Here is a 22,966-nt window from a genome sequence, read left to right on the forward strand (position 1 = left end):
ATATAGTTTGAAGCCAACATGACTGTCTTCTTCATTGTTTAGCTTCCAGATTTTTTCTTGTGCTTGTCTTGGAGGACCTTTTAGACTAGTATATATATTTACACATATTCTCAAGAAGAGCTATTTACATGTCTTTGACTCTTTGACTTTCCTAAACCTATGGAATGAGCAAGAAACTCATTCTTATAATTCACAAAAATAATATTTCTTTTTCTTGACAAGTACAAAGATCAAAATTACATTTGTAAATACCGAACATAGTTACACTCTATGTCAGAGGGTTCGCCGAATTTGAAGGTTCAGGTTCGAAATTCGGCGAACCTAAAAAAAAATTGAAATTCGTTCAGGTTCGCCGAACCTGAAATTCGAACCTGAACGGCAAACCTGAATGAATTCGAACCTAATCCGAACCCGAACCTGAAAGCAAACTTGAACGAACATTAACGCGAATTTGAATGATTTTTTTTGAGGTTCGACGGTTTTTTTTGAAGGAGAAGAGCGATGTGTATAGTTTTGGGGTAGTTTTGTTGGAGATCATTTATGGTAGACAACCCATAGATACAAAACTACGTGGAGAGGAACTGAACCTTATTCGATGGGCAAGCAATCTGATTATCAAATACCCATTATCCATGAATTTTATTACAAGAGATTATGATTGTAGTGCATCTTTTTCTGCAGACTCAAAATAATAGTTATCCCCGTTTTAATTATAGGTCACACCGTATGTGGAGATGGATGAAAATCGTGGCAAAATAACGGAAATCATTGACAAGAGGTTGGGTATAAGTTACGACATCAAATCCATCACCGGCATTGCCAAATTAGCGATTCGATGCATTCATTCGGAACCATCGGCTAGACCACACGTTAGTGAGGTCGTCGCAAAGCTCAAGGACGCTATCAAACTTGAGGAGCGTAAGACTTCTCTAATGTCGGAGATTGATATCGAGTATGAAGATTTATCCATAGTTTCCATCGGATCCAAAGATATGGAATCTGCTGAAAGCAGCAGCTCGAAGCTAACTCCAAGACCTCAAGAAGGACGATAAAGCTCAAACTTCGTGGCTATCGATATTTGTGGAATGGTAAACAAGTCGCGTCAAGTCAAATCGATAGACGCTGAAACCGGTTTACCTGAAGTTTTAATTGGTTGCTTTGAAATCTTATATATCTGTTAATGTTACAATGGTTTTCATTCAATGAATTTCACTATTTTGAAATCTTCAATAAATTTTATTAGTTTTTATTGCGTAACGCTTTACCAGCCATTTGCTTCATTAATAAGCCATCCACTACCCAGATTTTGGGATGTGGAAGGGTAACACTATCATTAAGATTAAATATTTTATCATTTAGTTTTGATAATAACCATATTTGTTGGTTAGAAAAATATCTGTCAATTTTTTTTATGTGATTTCTACTTAAAAATTTTGCTTAATTTATTATGCATCACAAAAACTTGAATACACAAAAATAAAAAATAAAAAATCATTCAATAAATTTCACTACTTAAAATCTGCAATAAACTTTATTAGTATTTATGGTATAATGCATTTATCTTGGGAGGCTTTACAAGCCATTTGCTTCATTAATAAGCCACGCACTACCCAGATTTTGGGTTGTGAAAGAATAACAATATCACTAAGATTAAATATTCCTGATAATAGGAGAATAATTAAATAAAATTAGTTGTATGGTTTATTTTGGGTGGTAAGGAAGAGTGATTCATATCATTTTTATCTAAGTTCAGTTCTCACTAAGTTATATAATGGCTTGAAGTAATATTATTAAAGATAAATAATTTTTTCAAAAATAAAGTATAGATAGGAGATGGTTGGGATGTCCGGTTAATAAAAAGTTGTAAGCCGTCCTCTCATTATTTTTTCATGGTTAAAGGACCTAATATATTAAAAATTTGCTTATATTTTTGCACAAATATTTATGATACATTAAAAAAAATATTGAAAATGGCATTTTTATATAAATTTTTATGATTATATTTCTAACCGTATAGAAATTTATGAAGAACTTATTTATTATCCTACATTTTAATGGCTAAGACATTATTTATTAAATGATGGTCATCTTATATCTCATATCTAGATGTTAGAATGATTACATTATTCATGTATGTTTACTAATAAGAATTTGTATTCATGTGTTTATGGATCAATTTTGAATTTTTTATTATTTTGTCATATATATATATTGAAAAATATGTATAGTTGAACCTAATGTCGAACCTCATTCGAACCTGATCAGAAAATTCGAATTCGAATCGAACTTAATCGTTGTCGAACTCGAACCGTGTGACATAGGTTACACTTTCTTCAACACTCCCTCTTAACTAGGGAGGTATTTATAATGGTACTTAGTCATTCTCAATCTGAAGAATTTCTCATAAGAAGAATCAGATTGGTAACCCATCTGTTATAGCATCATAGTAACCATCATTGTTTATAGCAAGGCCTTGACTAACAACTCTATCTCTCATTAGTTCATAGCAGAATGTTGGCCAGACCAATGATTTATAGACACCTTTATCATTGTCTCTCAAGGTACATACCCACCCAGTGATCTTCTAGGACTATTCTTATCTTGGGTTCCCAGCCCTCAAAGAATATTGGTCCTCTTGCCTACTCTTATCTTGGATGCCCTACACATCCTCAAAGAGCATCGGATGCCAAATGATTATCCAATCCTCCATTCTTTCTTCTCAGGTGAAGACAAGAATGTTGTGTCTACATTCCATTCATGGCCTTCACCTAGACTTACGGTTGTTAGTCCTGGTCTAGTGCATGACACATGAAATAGAAAAACACAATTGTCACTCCCTTTTAATCAGGGGTGATCTAATCCAAGCTCCCTCTTGATCAGGGACTTGTCAGAGCTCCCTTTTAGCTAGGGACTCTTCTATACATCAGCAACTTCTTCTTTGTGGGTCCTTCAGCTGCTTGATCAATTTTTCTCCTTGATGTCATGAAAATTAGTTGAGCTTCTTTCTTATAGGGCAACAACCATCGATCACTTTCCTCCTTAGTTTGTCATGTCATTCCTTTCTTCATGGAAAGTGGCCTTCTTCATATCTGGAAGCTAACTTCTTTCTCATCATGCTTCTTCCATTCATCACATGAATGCTAGTTGTACTTGTAAGTAGTACCTTCATGAACTTATCTAGATATTATTCAAGAAATCAAAATATATCGTTAAATCAAATCGTGCCTTACTAGGTGGCTCTTCATCATGACATCTTTTTGTAGGTATCAACGTCCTGCATTCATGTTGACACATCTCCCAAAGATATCCATTGTCAAGGGTCTACATTTTTTATTTTTTTCATCAGTCTTCATATCTTTCTGGGAGATTTTCTAGACAAGTTTTCTTGATCTTTTGGATGTTGATTGCCTTCATCAGGGTTGCATATCTCACGATCTCTTCCTTCCTTAGGTGCCTTTTAATCAGAGTTTCTTAGTTGTGATCAACCACCTCATACTTCATATGAGGACATATTATGTTGATTTCATCTAGTGTGTCTTATGTCTTCTTGCATCCTTTTAGAGAAGGAGGTCCTTTTTCTCTTGATCATGCTTCTCAAGATAGAAGTAATGATCTATGTTACCTGCAACCATATGACATGTCATTATAATATTAAACACAAACATACATACCTTATTTTTACCTTCAGGTCATCAAGGCTTCTTCCAACAACTTCCTTGATTGAAAAGATCTTCAATCTCTTGATCTGCTTCATGTCATCATATCATCATCTCATGGATTTCATAAGTTAAAGTTCTTGTTGAAACACTTGCTTCCTCTCTAGATTAGTGAACCCTACGATGAGGATTCCATCAGAGAATCTTCTAGTGAAGATTCTATCAGAGAATCTTGAGGATCTCAAAGATCCCTATCCAGCAGATGTTTCCCTTTTGATGCATGATGAGTCTTCTTCAAATGTTTGAGTTCTGTAAAATTGTTGCCTACAGCTTGCCTTCTTTCATAGAAACCTTAAGTTGTTGACAAAGGTATCTTACTTATCCTTGTGAATCTAGTCGCCCTCGTGATGATGTCACGAGATCTTGTTTCTAATACTTCCATAATGTTACACCACATCCTATAACATATTGTAGTCACATTCCATGCAGGATCTAGGAGACCAGAAAGAGACTTATAAAGAGAGGCTAACTTAAAGAATTCCACTCCCTCTTATCATGGAATCCATTCAGCTCCTTCCATCCTAACCAGTAGCATGAATTTTTTTCTCCTCTAATTGATATTGTCCTTTAAGGACCATCTTTTCTTCTTCCAGCTTCTTTTAAGTCTCCAATCTTATCTATGTGAGAGGACTTTAAAAGTTTCTTCTCATGAATTCAAAGGAGACCTATTTCAATGACTTCACCTATCTATAAGGATTGAGACTATCCTCCTTATGCAAGGACCAACATATCGATTTGTAAAACGAAGTCATTTAAATCAAAGATAGATCATGACCATGAAAGATACTTACTTGGCACATGAAGAGGAGATCCTTACCTTGATGCTTCTTTGAATGAGATTCTTGCTAGAGCATTATTGAAAACCTCGTACCAAGTCTCCTTGCACTATTCAAAACTGCTTCATCATCTTAACTTCTAAGGCACTTTGACTCCTTATCAGGTCTTTATGATTATTGATATATGGTACTGTATCGCTGACACATAAATAGACTGTGGAGTATTAGCAACAGTGTTTAGATACTGATCATCTCTTTATGGTAGTAAGACTTAACACTGCTTGCCCAAAATAGAGGAGCTAACACTTCTTTACCCCAAGTAGATTTATCCTAGTTTTTCTTAGCAACATTATCTCCAAACTGTTACTTTAACGAGGTCTTATGCAACACTTAGCATAAGGTGATGTCACCAGGACTACATGCTGCAAAACCAAAATATATTGCAAGTATGAGAAACTGAATTGTGCGAGATATTTGTATTGAAGAGGTTCTGTGATCTTGACACCACGAAGTGAGATTATAATGCCACCGATTTGAATTCTTCTTGAGGAGATCTGAGACTATTATTGTTCTTGCAATAGTGGCATCCCTAAATCATGTAGTAGTATAAAACATCACTATGAGCCCGAGACATAAAGCATCCCCGAGTACTGAGATCATGTAGCATTACTGTGTAGTATCACTTGTTATTACATCAAGCCATTCATCACTGGAAGCACTGAGACTATGAAGTACACCTAAGAATTGCAGAGCCAAGATTGCAGAGGATGGTCGATCTATGGTTTTGTAATATCATGGTTGCTTCAGCATTTGTGATATGACATCTCTTGAGTTTTGTAGTATGAACCCGAAACTGTGATTGCCATCAAGACTATGATATCCAAGGTTGTTCCTTGATATGAAGATGAGATACAGCACAATCTTTTCAAACTCATCTTTTGATTCGATTAGATGCAAACTTGATCCTTGAATGTCTCTTTTCTGCCCTTCCTTAGACTTTAGCACCTTACCTCTAATACCATGTTGAAGAATCTAGGGCAGTTAGAGTTGATTAGATTCTTCTTAGCACAATAACTATTTGTGAGGTGTTTTCAATTTTTCCTCTTATATCAATTTTCACTTATTATAATTTATTATTAGTGTGTGTCTTCCTTAACTTATCAAATAACTATCAAAACAAAGAGACAAGAACACAAGATGTTGGCATCTTGCCAGGGCCAAAACCTCTCCCTCTTGGAGAGGAAAACCCATACAAAATTCTTCTTATAGAGATTCCAATTGACGAATACCAAGACCATGACCCTTGACTTAATGAGCCACTCCAAGACCAAGACACCAATCCTCTTCTTCGTTACAACCTTAGTCACCAGGTTCGAGTTCGAGTTCGAGTTCGAGGACCATGAAATTCGAATAAAGTTCGGCAACTCAAATTTTGTCGATAAAATTCGACATATAGAAATTCGAAAAAAAAAATGTATATTAAAGATAGATATATCATATGCATATGAGAAATGGTATGGAGTGAATTTTATCATGATTATCCTTATAATCAGACTATTAAATGCTTAATATCAAATTTTATATCAGAATAGATCAATTTTTCAATAGCTGCACTCACCAATTGTTAGCTCAAAACCAAATATTAGACCTTTATGACTGCTGCAACCACAGTTTGTTAGCCCACATACACATGCCAATAACAGATCAGCCTTATAGAGAAATAACTAGCAGAGCTAGGGAATGAAAATTTGGAGATTTGACCACAAAAAAGTGATGTTTAATGCTTGATACTTGGTGACCAACCCTTGCAAGGTCTGAAAAACGCCGAATTTCCCTTGAAAAATGCCGAAAATGTTCGTTTTCCCTTGAAAAACGCCGAATTTCGAATTTAATGCTTCAAATTCGGCGTATCTGGTGACTAAGGTTACAACTGAGATCAACATCGTCACTATGCCACTAAGATCTTCATTACTTGATACAATGTCTTCATTCAGATCATGATTATCATTATCCAGAATACATGTAGAGACAGAGTGTCATGTGATCTCCATCGAGACTATGACTGTGCACTTCTTGCACTGAGATATTGTTGCTTCTTCAATGACTGTGCACTCCTTGCAACGAGATACTGTAGTGCTGCTTTGATACTGTATATACTGTAGCGCTGCTTTGATACTGTATTGTACCCCGAGACAGTGATCACCCGAGAAACACATAACCACTGTACTCACCTAAGATTCTGAGCCATTGTGTCATCCGAGAAACTACAGGTATCTTTCTCCATCGAAAACCTGAATGACTGTGTCTCCATCCGAAATTTCTGTGTTACTTTACTTGTTTGAGATTTCAAAGTATGTTGAGGTTTTGTTCTCTTCCGCAGTTACAAAGACTTGTCTGAAAATCTTAGCTTTTGTGGTGACCCCTACGGGGTATTTATAGTTGTTATGTCTCTGTAAATAAGCCGACATGTCACCTTGAATTGTTGTGTCTCCACATATGAGCCGACAGTGTCATATAAATATATTTTGAAGCTGACATGACTGCCTTCTTCATTGTTTAGCTTGCAGACTTTTTCTTGTGCTTGTCTTGGAGGGCCTTTTAGACTAGTATATATATTTACACATATGCTCAAGAAGAGATCTTTACATGTCTTTAACTCTTTGACTTTCCTAGACCTATGGAATGAGCAAGAAACTCATTCATAAAATTCACAAAAATATTTTTTTTCTTGACAAGTACAAAAATCAAATTACATTTGTAAATACCGAACCTAGTTACGGTTTCTTCAACAGAATTTGTATCATGAATGAGAATTTGTGTAAGAAATATCTAACTTTTAATATATATATATATAGTGTCCTGTTCCGAGTGGTCAACGTGCCAGTGTCGGATACTCGAATCCTCGTGTCCTGCTTGTCCCGTGTCTCTGTGTCAGGTGACTTAGACGATTACTTATCATGAATCAATGCATTTATAGGTATTCCATTGATTTTATAAATATCTTCAAATCTTGATCCCAAAGTGAAGGCATGCAATAATAATTATACATATTGACTTCATTGTCTGCAATAATACTAGATATAATCCATCTTTGATTGCTACAAATGAGGTTAGTTTAGAAAACTATCATTCCATATTTTGCAAAAGCCATGATCCTTACCTGCAACCCCTATTGTCAATAAACTTTAATATCAAAATTACCAAAACCCATAGGATTATGTCTTTTCTCATATAAAGTAAGAGAATCAAAATAATCTATCTTCAACATTCAATTTCTATCAATTATTCTGTCATAACCTTCTATGCATTATACTTCTTTTCAAGACAACACTTTCTTGCAAATGCATAAACAGAGGTAAAACTATTATTTATTTTTACATGCATCAACAAATACCAAAACCATAATTATCAAACACATGCAACACCTTAATTTTAAACCAGGTACACACAAAAATTCTTAATCCAGATAAAAAGAAACATAACCAGATCCCTTTATAGGATATGTAGAATTATCTCCAAGTATAATTTTCAGATTTGTCTCTCTCTCAACTAGACTTGAAAAAACTTCTTTATAACCAGTAAAGTGCCTTGAAGTACCACTATCAACCAACCAATCGTCACAAGAATCTGCAGGAGAGAAACTAGAAAGAGCAAAAACAATAAAGTAATTTGATTTTGGTTATGCTTTTAGTAGCAAATAAGACAACAAATAAGATCTTTTTATTTCAGCAACAAATAAGATTTCAGCAGCAAGGAAGGAGCAGCAAATAAGATTTCAGCAGTAAGAAAGAAGGGAAACAAGTGATATTTCAGTAGCAAATGAGAAGGGATATTTCAGCAAAAAAATGAGTTGCAAGTAGAAGGGATAGCAAGAGATATTTCAGCAGAAAATAAGCTACAATTGGAGCGGACAACAAAAGATATTCCAGCAGATAAAAAAAAAAAAAAAAAACTGGAAATGGAGCTTGTCTTCACCAAAGCTCTGATACCATGTTGAAATTCTGATGTTCTACGTAGTAACAATCACTTATTACAAAAATTCTTAAACTACAATATTAGTTAAGCAATTGTAGATAGAACATAAACCATATGCACAATAGAACACAGCGAAGAACACAATGAGACACAATTAGTTCCATTGACCAGGGAAAAATCCACAAGGGGAAAACCCAACCCGATTCTTCTTCTATTAGATATCAATAGTTCAGCAGAGATACAAAGTACAATGAGAGATCAAGAGAATGAGAAAGTTCACCCAAATCTGAATAAGTTGTAGCATGAAGATCATTGGTAGCAATGACTGAAGCAAACACATAATCAACCTTGGCTCACCAAGTTCTCTTACTCTCCAAGTCTCTCTCTCTCACAATCTCCTTCAAGTCTCTCCAACTCTCTCTCAAGTTCGAATTCACAATGCACAAGTAAGTGAGGTGAGATGATATGAGACACATATATATAGGGGAGCAATGAATTCTTGACACAAAGGGGGAGCAACACCTATGCCTTGAGGAGGAGTTACATTTGCCATTTAGGGAAGAGTAACTCATGCCATTAAGGAGAGACAATTCGAATTCTATTATGGAGAGGCAACACATGCCTTAGATGAGAGGGTGAGAGGAATCTTTTATGACATGCCTTTAATGAGTGTGTAAGAGAAATCTTGCATGCCATGCCTTGTAAGAGGAATCTTTTATTACATGTGTAAGAGGAATATTTTATGGCATGTGTAAGAGGAAAATTTATGACGAGTCTTTTAATGGGAGTAAGAGAGTGTAAGAGCATTAACGAGAATGTAAAAGGGATATGCCATGCCAATAATGAGAGTGTAAGAGAACATTATTGAGAGCTATGATTGAGAGACTTGAATTTATTTTTAATGATAATATAATAGTATCATAAGAATAATAATAATAATAATATTAATATTAATGATAATATTGATAATTAAGTCAAAATTGAACTATTAGGATTGATTGATGATCAGAAGGGATTTTCCATCAACAGTACTTGATTACCAATTGATGCAAGGTGATTTACTATTTTTTTGGAAAATCATACTTGAGACTTTCAATTTTTAGAAATTCATCCCTGAGCTGCCAAACTTTCAACACCAAGAACCCAAACCAGCAAGGAATTTCGCTACCCTCCCAAAATCCTTTCCTGTGCAAGAACAGAATGAAGGAAAAAATTAGAGATGTGTCAACTAGGGTGGAATCTTTCACCACCGAAATTGACAAGGAAAAAGGGGTCTTAAAACCCTCAAAGCCTAAGGCTAAAAAAGACATAGAGATGAGCCAATCCAATGATGTCTCAAATGAAATCAACCCTCTTGTATTTATAGATTTCCTTGAGGGGATTTTTCTCCTAAGTTGATTGAGTAAAGTTCACACCAAACACTAACTTTTTGGTTTCTTTGCCCACCTGCCCCAAAACTTGACGAAACATTGGGTATTTTGGGGTTTTCCCTTTATTAAGGACTATAGCCTACAGGGATCGATAGGTTACTTTGTCTCTTGCGCAATTAATTTCTTGGGAACATTACACTAACATTTTGAAGTCGAAAAAGAATGGAACCACGATAGTGATCAACTCAGACCACCACTGTATCTTCCAGCATGATATTGGCCAAGTCTCCAACAGTTTCTTATGTCTCTCCTTTAAGCAAAGGCTTAACAATGGCAATAGGATCATCAAATCCACAAGGTAAGGTAGCTACATGTGCCAATTACAGTCTACAGGTTTCAGTGGGTGCATTACACAGCACCCTGAATATGGTCAATCCAAGTTTGAGGCATTCTAACTCTCTGCTCTATAAGCATGCAATTGTTAAATGCAACCTCAATCTTTCAAAGATGTGGTCACACAAGGAGAAGGCCTTTCACACTTTCAACACAATCAGGAAAAGGCCCAACAAGGGTGGTTATTCTAGTACAGATATGATAATCCCAGAGCTAAACGTTAATTCAAAGGGTGTGATGGACCTTTGGAGGATTAAAAGGAAAATACTTTGACTTGCAGATTTAACAGCCTCTGGCATTCTTCAGATGATCTAGCTTTTTGCATACAAGAAATTTGAATTCAGGCTTTAAGATAAGATAGGATAAGATAATTTTATTAATGTCCAATGAATGACCATAAATAGTTCAATGAGACTGAAGGATACAACCAGTACGAGTCCAATGTGGGAGTACAAAAGCAACTCCTAGAAAATCCCAAAGCTAAATCTAGGATAAAATGAAATGAAGTAAAAAAGGATACAATAATAGGATGGCCTCATAAACATGTATATAACCAGATCATGTAGAAGGCTAAGTGAATAAGTCCAGGGCTAGATGTCGATAATGTCAAGAAACGTGTCATAGAAGGTGGCCCCTGGTTCTGGGGAAATTTTGGTCCCTTTTTGAGGTCTCAGTTTCCAAATTTGTTTGGATTTGGATTTGGAGGTTGTTGGGAACTCACTTAGTAGTTACATTTGTTCAGATACTGGGAATGTAGAAAAAGGAATCCTTTCTTATGCTGAATCATGTACAGACATGGATCTAAGTTAAAGGGTCAAAAAACATAGAGAGATCCTGAATGTAGGAATTCAGGAACGAACTCAGGTTCTATACCCTGAAAACACAGCATTCTGTTGCAGAGTTTTCTTTGAAGCTGGTCATCTAGTTGCACCTTATCCTTCAATGATCAAACAGCAAGCAGAAGAGAGCAGCTGAAAAAGGAATGACATCATCTCCCATCCAAGGTCAACAATTTTGTCTTGGGCTGGGTTTCAAGAAGCAAGGAGAAATAAGGAGAAGAAATACAAGTTTGCTCAGAAATCATCCAAAGAAAGATAACCCTTACGATAGCAAAAAGCCAGAAAATCAAGTTCATGAAAGGAAATTTCAATAAGATAAAAGAAGCCAGAGAAATTTGTTCATGCAGGGGAACTCAAGAGCAGAAAACAGCAGATAATTAGACAAGCAACTCCCTCTCGGAAGGGGACTCAAATGAAGCTGATTTGATAAGACAGAAAATCCAAAAACCTTCATAGTTGGTCAAGCCCTCAAGACAAACCTTGCATATTCAGTTGCAAAAAGGAAATCCAAAAAAATCCCCTGACCCCACTCAGGGTCAAGACCTGGTTTCACTTACATATATGATTTTGCTGTCCTTTCCACAAGACAGGTATAGCTGAAGCGGTCTGTATTGACTGTTTGTAATTAAGCCTTTATTCTTTTGAGCCAAAAACAAAATGAATATGTCAATCCTTTGCTTCCAAGTGTCCTCCATTTTCTTTAACTCTTGAATAGCAATAAAGACACGTGATAAATATTGATTAGCAAAGAAATACACCTACAGGTATATAAAATTACCTAACAGAGATATAAGAGAAACACCCATGTAGAAAATAATAAAGACAAGAATAAAAATCAAGAAAGGTGCCCTTTCTGCCCTACATTAGTAGGCCAATATATCAACAAAGGGAAAGATGCAAAGGAATTCAACTCACTAAAAAACAATCAGGCCTGCTTTGTTAATTGGGTCTACCTCGGGTGGTTGAAAGGATGAGTGTTACCCTCCCAGCCCAGGTTCAATTCCCGCAAGTGACATGTTGAGCTCTTAATGAACATATTAATGTAACAGTTCTGAGCCCTGTTGTTGACTTGGCATTGTGCCCAGAAGAACCTATGGTTTTCCCTAGGTACCATCCTCAGAATGAGGAGAAGTGCCCCGGGGTTTCCCCAGGATATGTAACCTGGAAGAAAAACAATCAGCTCTGCTCTATATAAATGGCAGTCACATTGGCAGATCGCATTCAAACCTTACCAAACAACTTAACAATCTATAAAAAAAAATCATCTTTGTATCAAGGTTAATATAGATGTAGATAAAACAACAAAATATAGTAAAATAAAAGGGCATACACAACAATACTTAGGAACAAGGAAATCATGGAGGTATTCCCCTCTTAAAAGCTGACCTAATCCCTCTAGTTGTGAATGATATAGAGAAGTTCTTCAAGGAAATGAAAAAGGGCAGAGTTATAATAATTGCATAATTGAATTGGAATTTGAAACAATCACTTCAGGTTAAATCAGGATAGATGAAGGATATTACAAGTTAGATGGAAGTTTGAACACTATAAATGCTAGATAAATAGAAACTTGAAAAACTAAACGGAGCTTAAAAATTGTGTATGAAAAAGAAGTCGTGGGAAAAATATGGGATCTGCCTTAAGTAGCTGACAGAAGAAAAGAAACAAAAGCATAAACAGATCATCATTCAAGATCTAAAATTGCAGTATTACTTACAGACATGGTACAAAGTTGATATAGAAATGGAAAAAAGATCAAGATGGACAAAGATTGATCAACTGTGGAGCCAAAAGGAAGACATGGCAAATAGTGCAGTTAGAAAATGCTTAGAAAGCAAATTATATGAGACAAACCATTCCTTTGCAGCCAATATTGTTAAGAAACTTAAGATAGAAGCCTTGTAAAATAATAGAAAAGAGCAAATACTAGTAGACTGAGAAGCTTGATAATAGAGTTAAAAATGCTACTAGTAAATCATGAGTATTAAAAGACTCTAACGGACCACTTTTGGTCTTGGTGGACACTAAAAGACTCCAATTCATTTCATTTTAGGTATTTGACAAGGCATAAGCCCATATTTCTTATCTAAATAGTAATCTAATGTCTTCAATATTCTATTTTAAAATGACATATTTGGTGAAGCGTATGGGTTCTATCTCTTTAAGAAAAGAAGCGAACCTCCTTTGGAACTGAGGCCCTGCTACAGATGGCTAGATGCAGAAAATCAGATAGTATGGAATTTATAAAGCAACAGATTTTCATGAGATCAAATAGCCTAAGAGAATTATTACAGAGAGAACTATTACCTAGCCTGATAGAACTATTACCCAGCTTGTACATCAAATTATTCAGTTAAATTTCCAAGTAAGCCAAAACTCAATCTTCAGAACCAATGATCATTTATTATTTTTTCAGTCTATGTTTCCCAAAGATGTAGGCATGCTTTTTGGTTTGTTGTTTCATCACCAGTTCAGAAACTCCCATCATCAGCAGGCAGGGATTCACAAGCACTAAAATTAAAATCTGACACATCTTACCTATGCTACCCCAAACAAATCAACCAGGGCATCACAATGGTCAATTGGACAATTTCCCAGTAAGCCATGGAATGAACTCTTCGATACTCAGAGACTTCCATGGCTTGCACATTATGCCTTAGCCCTCACTGCATTCAGGTAATACCTGAGAGAATAATTTAATCCCAGGCCAGCCTAGGACCAGATCCCAAAAGCTGCTAGGCTAAGGTGATCCGTGGTAGTACTGCTGCATTTAAATGATCCAATCAGCTAAAACTGCAATTAAACATAAAATAACAGTATGTTAAGAAAAAGTCCTGACAAGATGCTTCTCGGGACTATTAAGTATTGTCAAGTAACCACTACCCAGAGATGGGGTGCCATTTGACATATACATGCATGAAGTCTGGCCCCACTTAAGACAAACTCGTCACTTTACAAAGAGCTAAGCTAGCTCAACAGCCAAAATATATAGGGGAACATGCATTCATGCAGAGTTCCAAACCAGAGCTCAGAGACTTGGCTTACTGCTTTGGACAAATAACAGTATACTGGAAATGCCAATTTACAAATTGCATATAAAGGTTATATTGTTTTCCTTGTCTCATACCGTGTGAAGTTATTTCTGCTCTTGTTAACAAGTTTTACAGGGACAAATCCTTCTTTTTCACTCAAGGTATAAGTGAAACATATGGCACTTTATATTCCTATTTATATATACCCTTACACCTTCTACAATCAGAGCCCTACAGCCATCCTATTGAAATAACTGGAAAATGAACCCTCAAGGTGACCCAAAGCTATTCAATAGATGTTAGAACTCTTTAAAGAAACCTTGACCTGAATTTCAACTTTTAAATAACTGTACAAGGAAGTTATTAAGAAGTCAAATATCGGAGGAAAATAATTTGTGTAAATAAATAGCTTGGCAGGCTTAGTAAGCTAACCATGAAGATGATCTTCCAGGGAACCCAAAGGCATATACTCATAGACAAGAAGCCGCTGATCACCATCAGCACAGTAACCAATCAAGTTGACAAGATTAGGATGATGTAGAAGACTGAGCATAAGAACTTCTACAAGAAATTCCCTGTTTCCTTGAAGCCCATTTCTATCAAGTTGTTTAACAGCCACAACCTGTCAAAACAGTTAAAAACCAATGAAATCACAGACACTGCAGTAAGTAAAAGTTTAGATGCAAATTAAATAACAAGAGTGTGACCGTTTGTCTACGTCCCTAAAATCAGACCATCATAAGTCAAGTTCCCACAGGTGAAGGTCCAAGTTGCCAAAGGCAAAGAAACAATGGTACACAAAGCTCCCTTTGTGAACGAAGACCCAATAGCCCAAATGGCAGGTGTAGTGCCAATGGCAGGTTCCAAACTACGTGTGCAAGTGATTGTCTCCATAATAAAATATGCTACAATAACTTGCCTGGCCAGTGCTCTCTAAGCGCCCCTTGTAAACTCGTCCAAAGCCTCCTTCACCAAGGAGGCTTTCAGGTCTGAAGTTTCTGGTAGCTGCCGCAAGCTCCCGAAATGTAAAAGTCTGAGCAGAAATATTAGCAGAGGGGCCATTCTTGACAGATATGGATCCCTCTTTTTTATTATCAACTGAAGGCTTTGACTTTAGTTTTTCTGCAATAACCAAGAAACAAAAGATGTGTGACAATTTCATTCTATTACCAGAAATCTACATTTTTATTTAGCGAAAACTTAAAAACATAATACCAGTTGAGGAAAGATACATAACCTCTCTATCCAGTATGAACACCAGCTTAAATCATAAATTGAATAGCATACTAAACTACTATTAAAATAGAATAATAAACCTTGGCATCAAATGAGTAAACAAACCCCAGATGCCCCACTATATCTGCTGGATTGCATATTAACAAATAATATACAAAAGGTAGGTAGCCTAAAATTTAGCCCAAGGAGTTAGCTCAAGCAGTTGTTGCCAATGTTTTTGGCCATTTGACTAGTTCTGTGCCAACAGGTGCCTGTTTGAACCCCCCTGGGTAGGGCATACTAGTCTGTGCCAGCAGGTTTACTAGGAATGCTATCCACAAATGTGGAGAAGCATCCCTTGGATTTTCTATGACGTTTTGCTTGGAAATGTCAATTGGGTCTAGCTAGGTGGTTGAGAGGAGAAGTTATTACCTTCCCCACCCAAGTTCAAATCCCATTTATGATATTTTTCCCTTTGTGAACCAACTGGGGCTAGCAAAGCACCAAAATTCTCACTCTCGTTTTAGTTCTTGAGGGTAGGACAAGATTATTGAATTAAGGCTTCTGTGATCCATATCAAGTTTTTGAGATATTGTTTTCGGCAATAATCACATCAAAATTCATTTGTCGACGCATTTCAAACCAGCAAGTGTGGTTCATCGTCAAGACAAGATGTTTCCAAACATTGTTAGCCCAGGGGGTTAGCTCAAATGGTTGTCACTAATGTTCCTGAGCATTTGACTTTTCCATGTCAACAGTTATCTGCTTCGAATCCTCCCTGGTGAGGCACACTACTGTAGGTCAACTGGTTTACTAGGGATGCCATCCACAAATGTGGGCAAGCATCCCTTGGGTTTCCTCACACTCTTTTCCTTCAAAGAAAAAGGTACCCCTAACGTTGAAAAGAATCCTAAAATGTTGAAAATGTATCAGTTTGGTTGGAACTCCATATATTAAATATTTTGTCAACCACACCATTTCATTAGCCCAATCTAAGTTGTGCTTAGATGATCATTAATTCCAAATGACAAAATGCAAGTGATTAGAAATCAAAAGTTCACATTATTGCATTTAAATGGCTGAGAAATGAGTATCAACTATAAATCAAAGGTACAAAATTCACACGACTGCATTTAAATGGCTGAGAAACAAGTATCAAATATATATCCACGAAAGTGAACCCAAGGTTGCTATTTTAATTCACAAGAGAAAAAGCTTTAGTGATCATGCATCAATCATGTCCACGCAATTACAGGTTAAAAACATGCTGGAAAGTTAGACCTGGAAAGGTTAGCATCCTTGAAAGCCAAAAAAATGAATTTCTATACATAAATAATTTTCAACACAAATTTAGATAGAACGTCGCATCTCCATTCTATTGTATCAATTTCTCAGTCTAATATTTTTTCCAATTGTGTATTCCATTAATGTACGTGCAAAAATACATCATACAGTTTCACATTACCGGGTCACAGAAAGGGATGCGGACTTCCCCTCCCTACTTAAGTCACGTGGTTCATATTAGTGCTTGAATTCAGAGACAGTGAAATTCAGGAAAAAATCCTCCCACGTTAAAAATATGATAAAATTCAGCATTGGGTTTGGCAAAGAGAAAACATATGAAAATTAATGCCACGTTCATAGCAATTAAATTCGCAACCAAGATCAGATGAAAATTTTGATTGCGACTTCATCTCGAGATTCTAAAATAGGAAAATTATAAAAGATAAATATATTAAATGACAGATTAAAATTCTCTTTGTATTAGAATTTTTCGTATGGATCAGATTTGTGGCTGTCACATTCGAGAAGTCTGGCAAATTTAATGGCCGGTCCATGAGATTCGGCAAATTTTGAATTTTTTCAGAACAAACCACCGAATACGGTGACTAGGCTCCCGACATGGGCGATGAGAACCAACATACCCGAATTTGCACTTACTGTAGGAGATTCCAGCTCTTTCCTGAAAATGCCTTTCCTGGCATGACCCTGCTGTGTGGCTAAATCTGAACCGTGAGCCGTCATTTCAAAACTGTTATAATTTAGAAAAATCATCTATAATTGCTTATAAATAAGGTGTCCGGACATAATTTAAATCATTTCTCACAGAACAAAAATGTTGATGGCCAAAACTAAAACAGGAGCCAATGTTGTGAGATGCCATGGTAATCACTTAAAATCAAAACAAATTATCGGTCACTAAAAATGCCTATCCTGGCATGACCCTGCTGTGTGGCTAAATCAGAACCGTGAGCCGCCATTTCAAAACTGTTATAATTTAGCAAAAATCATATATAATTGCTTATAAATAAGAGGTGTCCAGACATAATTTAAATCATTTCTCACAGAACAAGAATGTTAATGACCAAAACTAAAACAGGAGCCAATGGTGTGGGATGCCAAGGTAATCACTTAAAATCAAAACAAATTATCGTTCAACAATCCGGGATATCCAACCAAACTTATGTTGGGGTTTCAAAGGAAATCTGGCACATTAAAGAATGAATTTAAAACAATTAAATTCGAAATATGTGTGTGAAATGAAATTGACCTGAAGAAATTCTGGAAAGGTGCGATCCCTTTCTGGCATGTACTTGTGTTTCTTTACTGCTACGCTCACTCTCAGAAGGGCCTGGGGAGTTCGAACCTGTCTTCCGAGATCGAAAGCACGGGAAGCAACCCATTGCAATATCCGATCCCAGAATACCTCGCCACAGGCGAAAAAACTTATCAAATCGAATTCAAAGCCACGATCAGCTCCGCTGCAATTAATATCATTGCAACAATTAACTAAATTTATCTCAATTGCTAAGATTCCGCCCTCTGGGCCTCGTTGTTGGTCGTTACACGGCCAAATTCGACGCCATCTGACACATATCGGATGGCCGATAATGAAATTGGAGGTAAATTGGTCATGGATCGGGCTAAACTGAATGATTTTGTGCTTGAGATCGAGGTCTCTGAAAATCCTGCATAGGGCGGTGTAGACCGAGCAGGAGGGGACGAGAAGTGCGTTATAGCTTTGAAATGACAATAAAATCATCGCACAGTGAAAGTAGGAATTGTTTATTTTGATTTGGAGTGGATAACAACAAGAAATTCACTGTTACAGTAAAAAAAAAATTACTGTTATTCACTCCAAATCAAATCAGAAGAAACCATTTCCATTACAAAAATTCATGGTAACAGTTACTTACGGAACCATATTTATATCCCCTGTAGTCTCTATGACAGCGATCTGATCTGAGGTTCATGTCCTTATTATGGTGATCCGAGGCTCATCCTTTCCCTGAAAGGTAAAGTTTCCGATTCTTTTGTTTTGGTAATTTTGTTGAGTAATAAACTAACTGGTTTGCGTTTTTGTGTTCCCATTTTTTTTTTGGTAGTTTTGTTATATAATATATATATATGTGTATATATATATTCAAATAATAATTTAAGTATATTTTTATTTTTAAATAATAATTTAAGTATATTTTTATTTTTAAATAATAATTTAAGTATATTTTTATTCTACAGTGAAAAAAATTTTTAGGTTTATATATTTTTAAAAAATATATCATAATTATTGTTATATTTTTTTATTAATAAAAATTTGGTAAAAAATGTTAATTTCACTCTATTAACATTTCTATACGAGCATATCCAGGATACTGATCGCTGCTTTCTTCACCAGGTTTTGATATTATTCTACTCTTTGTTGACTACCTGGTCTTTTTCTCCTCATCCCCAGAAGGATTACAGAGGCAGTTGGCTGCCTTAGCTCTATTCTGTGACCATGGATAGTTGACGGTCAACCTGGGTAAAACCAAGGTTATGATTTTCAATGGGGTGAAGAAAACTTCAGACCTTCATTTTCTATTCAGGGGAGGAGATTGAGATCCCCACCACGTATACTTACTTGGGGGTGCAATTTTCAGGCCCTTGCTTCAGTTTGAGATCAGCGCTCTAACCTCGGATCAACAAAGGATATGGATCCTTAGCCTTTCTCAAGAGGCAGTGCTTTCGACATCACTTCCAGGACATCTCGTCCAAGATGAGCCTCATGGACACCTTGCTTCGTCCCACTATTCTATATGGCTCAGAGATTTGGGGACTGTCTTTACTTGAGTCGGACTGGGCTTCAACTGAGAGAGTCCAAATTCTTCTTCTCCGCCGCATCATTAGGTGCAAACTGACAGTGTTGTAGCACATCATCCTTGCAGAGTTTGGAGCTCAGCCCTTTCAGCTTGAGATGATCTTCAGATTGGTTTCATTCTTACATCGTGTCCAGGGCTTGGCAAACTCAATAAAGAGTAGGGACTGTTATCCTTACTTGGCATATTTCTCTTCTGAGACTATTGTCCCTTTTGCCCCCTTAGGGCGAGCCAGATGTTGGTTTACAGGAGTTTCAAACCTCTTAGAGTCAGTGGGAATTTAGTTGGATCCTCTCCCTCCTTTTCGATATTCCTTAGACGCTCCTAGTCACCTTTTACCTACTAAACAAGAGCTAAACAAGATCATCAGGGAGGACATCTACAGGTATTTCATCCGAGTCCCCTGGGTCAATCCTCCAGGAGGGTTGCGCCCAAAGATGGCCTTCTATGCTGAGCACTTCTTGGAGTTGAGAGGCGGGCTCATTGTTCGACCCCAGTATACGTTTCACCACTGGATGCATGCTCTTCGCATTCCTCTAGGCCAGTTCAGAGTAGGTTCTCATAGACTTCAGGTAGAGACAAACCATCAGGTGGATAGACTAGACATACTCTGCCAGGTATGTCATTTACAGAAAGTGGAGAGCGAGGTGCACTTCATCCTTGGATGCCATGTCTACTACGAGATTAGAGGAAGGTTTCATTGCTTGTTCAGAGATTCTCGGACCCTCGCCAACTTTTTCAAGTACCCAATCAGAGATGTTTGGCCCTATATGTGCAGGAGGCTCTTAGGTTCCGAGTGTATATTCTTTAGCCTCCCATCAGACCAGACCCCACACAGAGGATCACAACAATTTTCAGGGTACTACCTTCAGACAAGGGCACCAAGAGATCGATTGATACTAGTACATATCCAGACTCCAAATCAGTGAGGATCCGTGGGACCTCAACCTGCTACACGAGATATCAACACCAGTTCCGTCTCAGATCCGTTCCTGGGAGACAGACTAGGTCCTCCAGCATTTAGCAGCGTGTGAACCACCCCAAGACACGATTTAGTGGACAGTTTGCACTTGCCATCGGCTCTTCATCGGGCCAACAGATATTGTTGAGTTTCTTCAGCGTTATTCATTCAGCCTCAGATGTTAGGAGAGATGGGTCTGATCCTCAAACCTATTAGGTATTGGATCTTCTCCACTAGAGCCAGATGTTGATTTACTTCATGCATTGTATCTTTTATAGGAGACTGTTTAGTTCTCCCGCTTTGTATATACATCAGTGTACTCAACAGCCCCTTTGACCTACTTTGTAATCATTAGCTGGACATAAATATAATTAACTTATGTTATCTTATCTTTATCTATTGATTGTTACTTTAATAATAAAAATTTTAACTTAAAATCATTAAAATTTCAAAAATATAAATAAATTAAAATGAAAATAATAAACTTCATAACCAATGAATTTGTTACTTCTTTATTAAATTTTAAAATGAATTTGTCACTTTTCATTGAATTTTTAAATAAATTTATTCTCATTTTAACTTTTTTAATTTGATAGGTTTAACTTGATATAATTTAAATTAATAATAATTTACAAGTTCATCTTTTCCCTGGAAAGGTAAAGTTTCCATAATTTTGTTACGAGTAATAACTCAACTTGCTTGTATCCCCTTTATCCTCCACAAGCCCATGACTTTTTATTTACAAAACAGGGAAATAACAGGGAAATGTAGGAAAATGTATATGTCATGTGACTTTTTATTTACAAAACAGGGAAATGTAGTAAAATGTATATGTCATTCTGTTATATATATATTATATTTTTAATTTTAAAGTGAGAATTTAATTTTTTTTTAGATTTATATATTTTTAAAATTTTAAAAAGAAAGTTTAAAAAAATATCATAATTATTGTTAGATTTTAGGTTTTTGTGATTCATAATTTAGTAAGTATGTTTTTAGGATTAATTACATCAATATTATTTGGTCTACGTTTTCCAATGTGGTTCATAATTATTGTTATATTTTTTATTAATAAAAATTTGGTTAAAAAGGATAATTTCACTTTATTAATTGCTAGTTTGAGAATAAAGATTTTAACTTAAAATCATTAAAATTTAAAAAATATAAATAAATTAAGGTGAAACTTTATTTTTATGAGAAAATAATATAATAAACTTCATAACAAATGAATTTGTCAATTTTCATTGTATTTTTAAATGAATTTATTCTCGTCTTAACTTTTTAATTTGATAGGTTTAAGGTTGATACAATTTAAATTAATAATAAATTACAATAACATTTTCAATTGTAATAATGGGAGTGTTTATATGCTGACTCACTCAAGAGTAAATAATTTTAATTATATGAGGCTTCCATGTTTTTGTAACAACTTGAAAGATTTGTTATGTAGAATTGAGGCTTCTGTGATCCATATCAAGTTTAAGAGAGATTTTTCGGCGTAAATCACATGAGATATCATTTGTCTACGCCTTTTGAACCAACCAGTGTGGTAAGGACAAGTTGAAGAAACAGATCCAGCTTTGAAGAAACAGATCCAGATTTGTTATGTGTAGCAATTTATAATCCCTACATTTTTTTGTTTTCTAGAATTTTGTGTGTAAAGTTAGCTTTGACACACAAAACAATTCTGTTATATAATTAAGCTTTCTTTAAAGGATAAGATGTATTAACCCTAAACAATGTTCACGTAAAATTAGAACCAACCCTAAGCAAAGTTGAGGTAAAGATCAAGATCACTGGTAAATGAAGTAAAATTAGAACCAACCCTAAGCAAAGTTGAGGTAAAGATCAAGATCGTTGGTAAATGACCTTAATATATGATTAAGGTTGATCATGAGCAAAAGTTTACTATTATCTAAGGTCAACCTTGAGCAAAAGTTTAATATTATCTTGAACCAACCTTAAATTGAGTTTAAGTAAAGATAGAGAGTAATCATGAAGAAAGCTTCAAATATACTAAGACCAACTTTCTTCAAAGTTCAAGTAAAACTAGAACCAATTATAAGTAGTGTTTTAATGTTTATGATCAACTTTAAGCAAAGTTTCAATAACATGGAGTTTAACACTAAGAAAAACTCATGTAAAATTAAGGTCCATCTTTAAGGTAAATTAATACCACAACAAGTAAACATATTATTGATCCTTCAAAACCGATCCTTCATTATGCCAATTAAAATAAATGTCTTGACAACAACAATGGGAAGGAAAGTTATCCATAAACTTACTTACATTCTTAGACCTCATATAAGATCTCCCAGTGTACCAAAATGCTTATTCAAAGCATTTCAATATCTCCTCGCCACAACTGCTTCGCACAAGTCTTCTTTCTTTCATAAACTCGGCTTTTGTTCTCCTTCTCACGCAACCCTTTTGTAATTGCGCTATATATATATATATATATATATATATATAGAGAGAGAGAGAGAGAGAGGAGTTGTTTGTGGACAAGGTTGAAAGGCGCATATATATAGATATAAGAGACATAAAATAGGG

The 22,966-nt window shown here is 35.7% G+C and overlaps 1 protein-coding gene across 1 annotated transcript in view; it reads right to left on the reverse strand.

Moving 5' to 3' along the window:
* The window catches only part of LOC149200728 (putative serine/threonine-protein kinase PBL7), a 70,275-nt gene extending 51,913 nt beyond the window's left edge, over positions 1-18,362 (reverse strand). Inside the window, exons 1-3 of the mRNA XM_089402781.1 lie at positions 17,868-18,362; positions 15,021-15,223; positions 14,534-14,723 (exon numbers count right to left, since the gene is read on the reverse strand). Of these exons, the coding sequence (XP_089258907.1) occupies positions 14,534-14,723; positions 15,021-15,223; positions 17,868-18,000 (526 nt within the window). The 5' untranslated portion in view covers positions 18,001-18,362. The remainder of the gene's footprint in view (positions 1-14,533; positions 14,724-15,020; positions 15,224-17,867) is intronic.
* Between the last annotated feature and the right edge of the window lie 4,604 nt (positions 18,363-22,966).

Source organism: Pinus tabuliformis, chromosome 2_1 (assembly GCF_031772625.1).
Source record: "Pinus tabuliformis cultivar Carrire ecotype Pingquan chromosome 2_1, CPIR1, whole genome shotgun sequence".
In the NCBI taxonomy this organism is placed as follows: Eukaryota; Viridiplantae; Streptophyta; class Pinopsida; order Pinales; family Pinaceae; genus Pinus; species Pinus tabuliformis.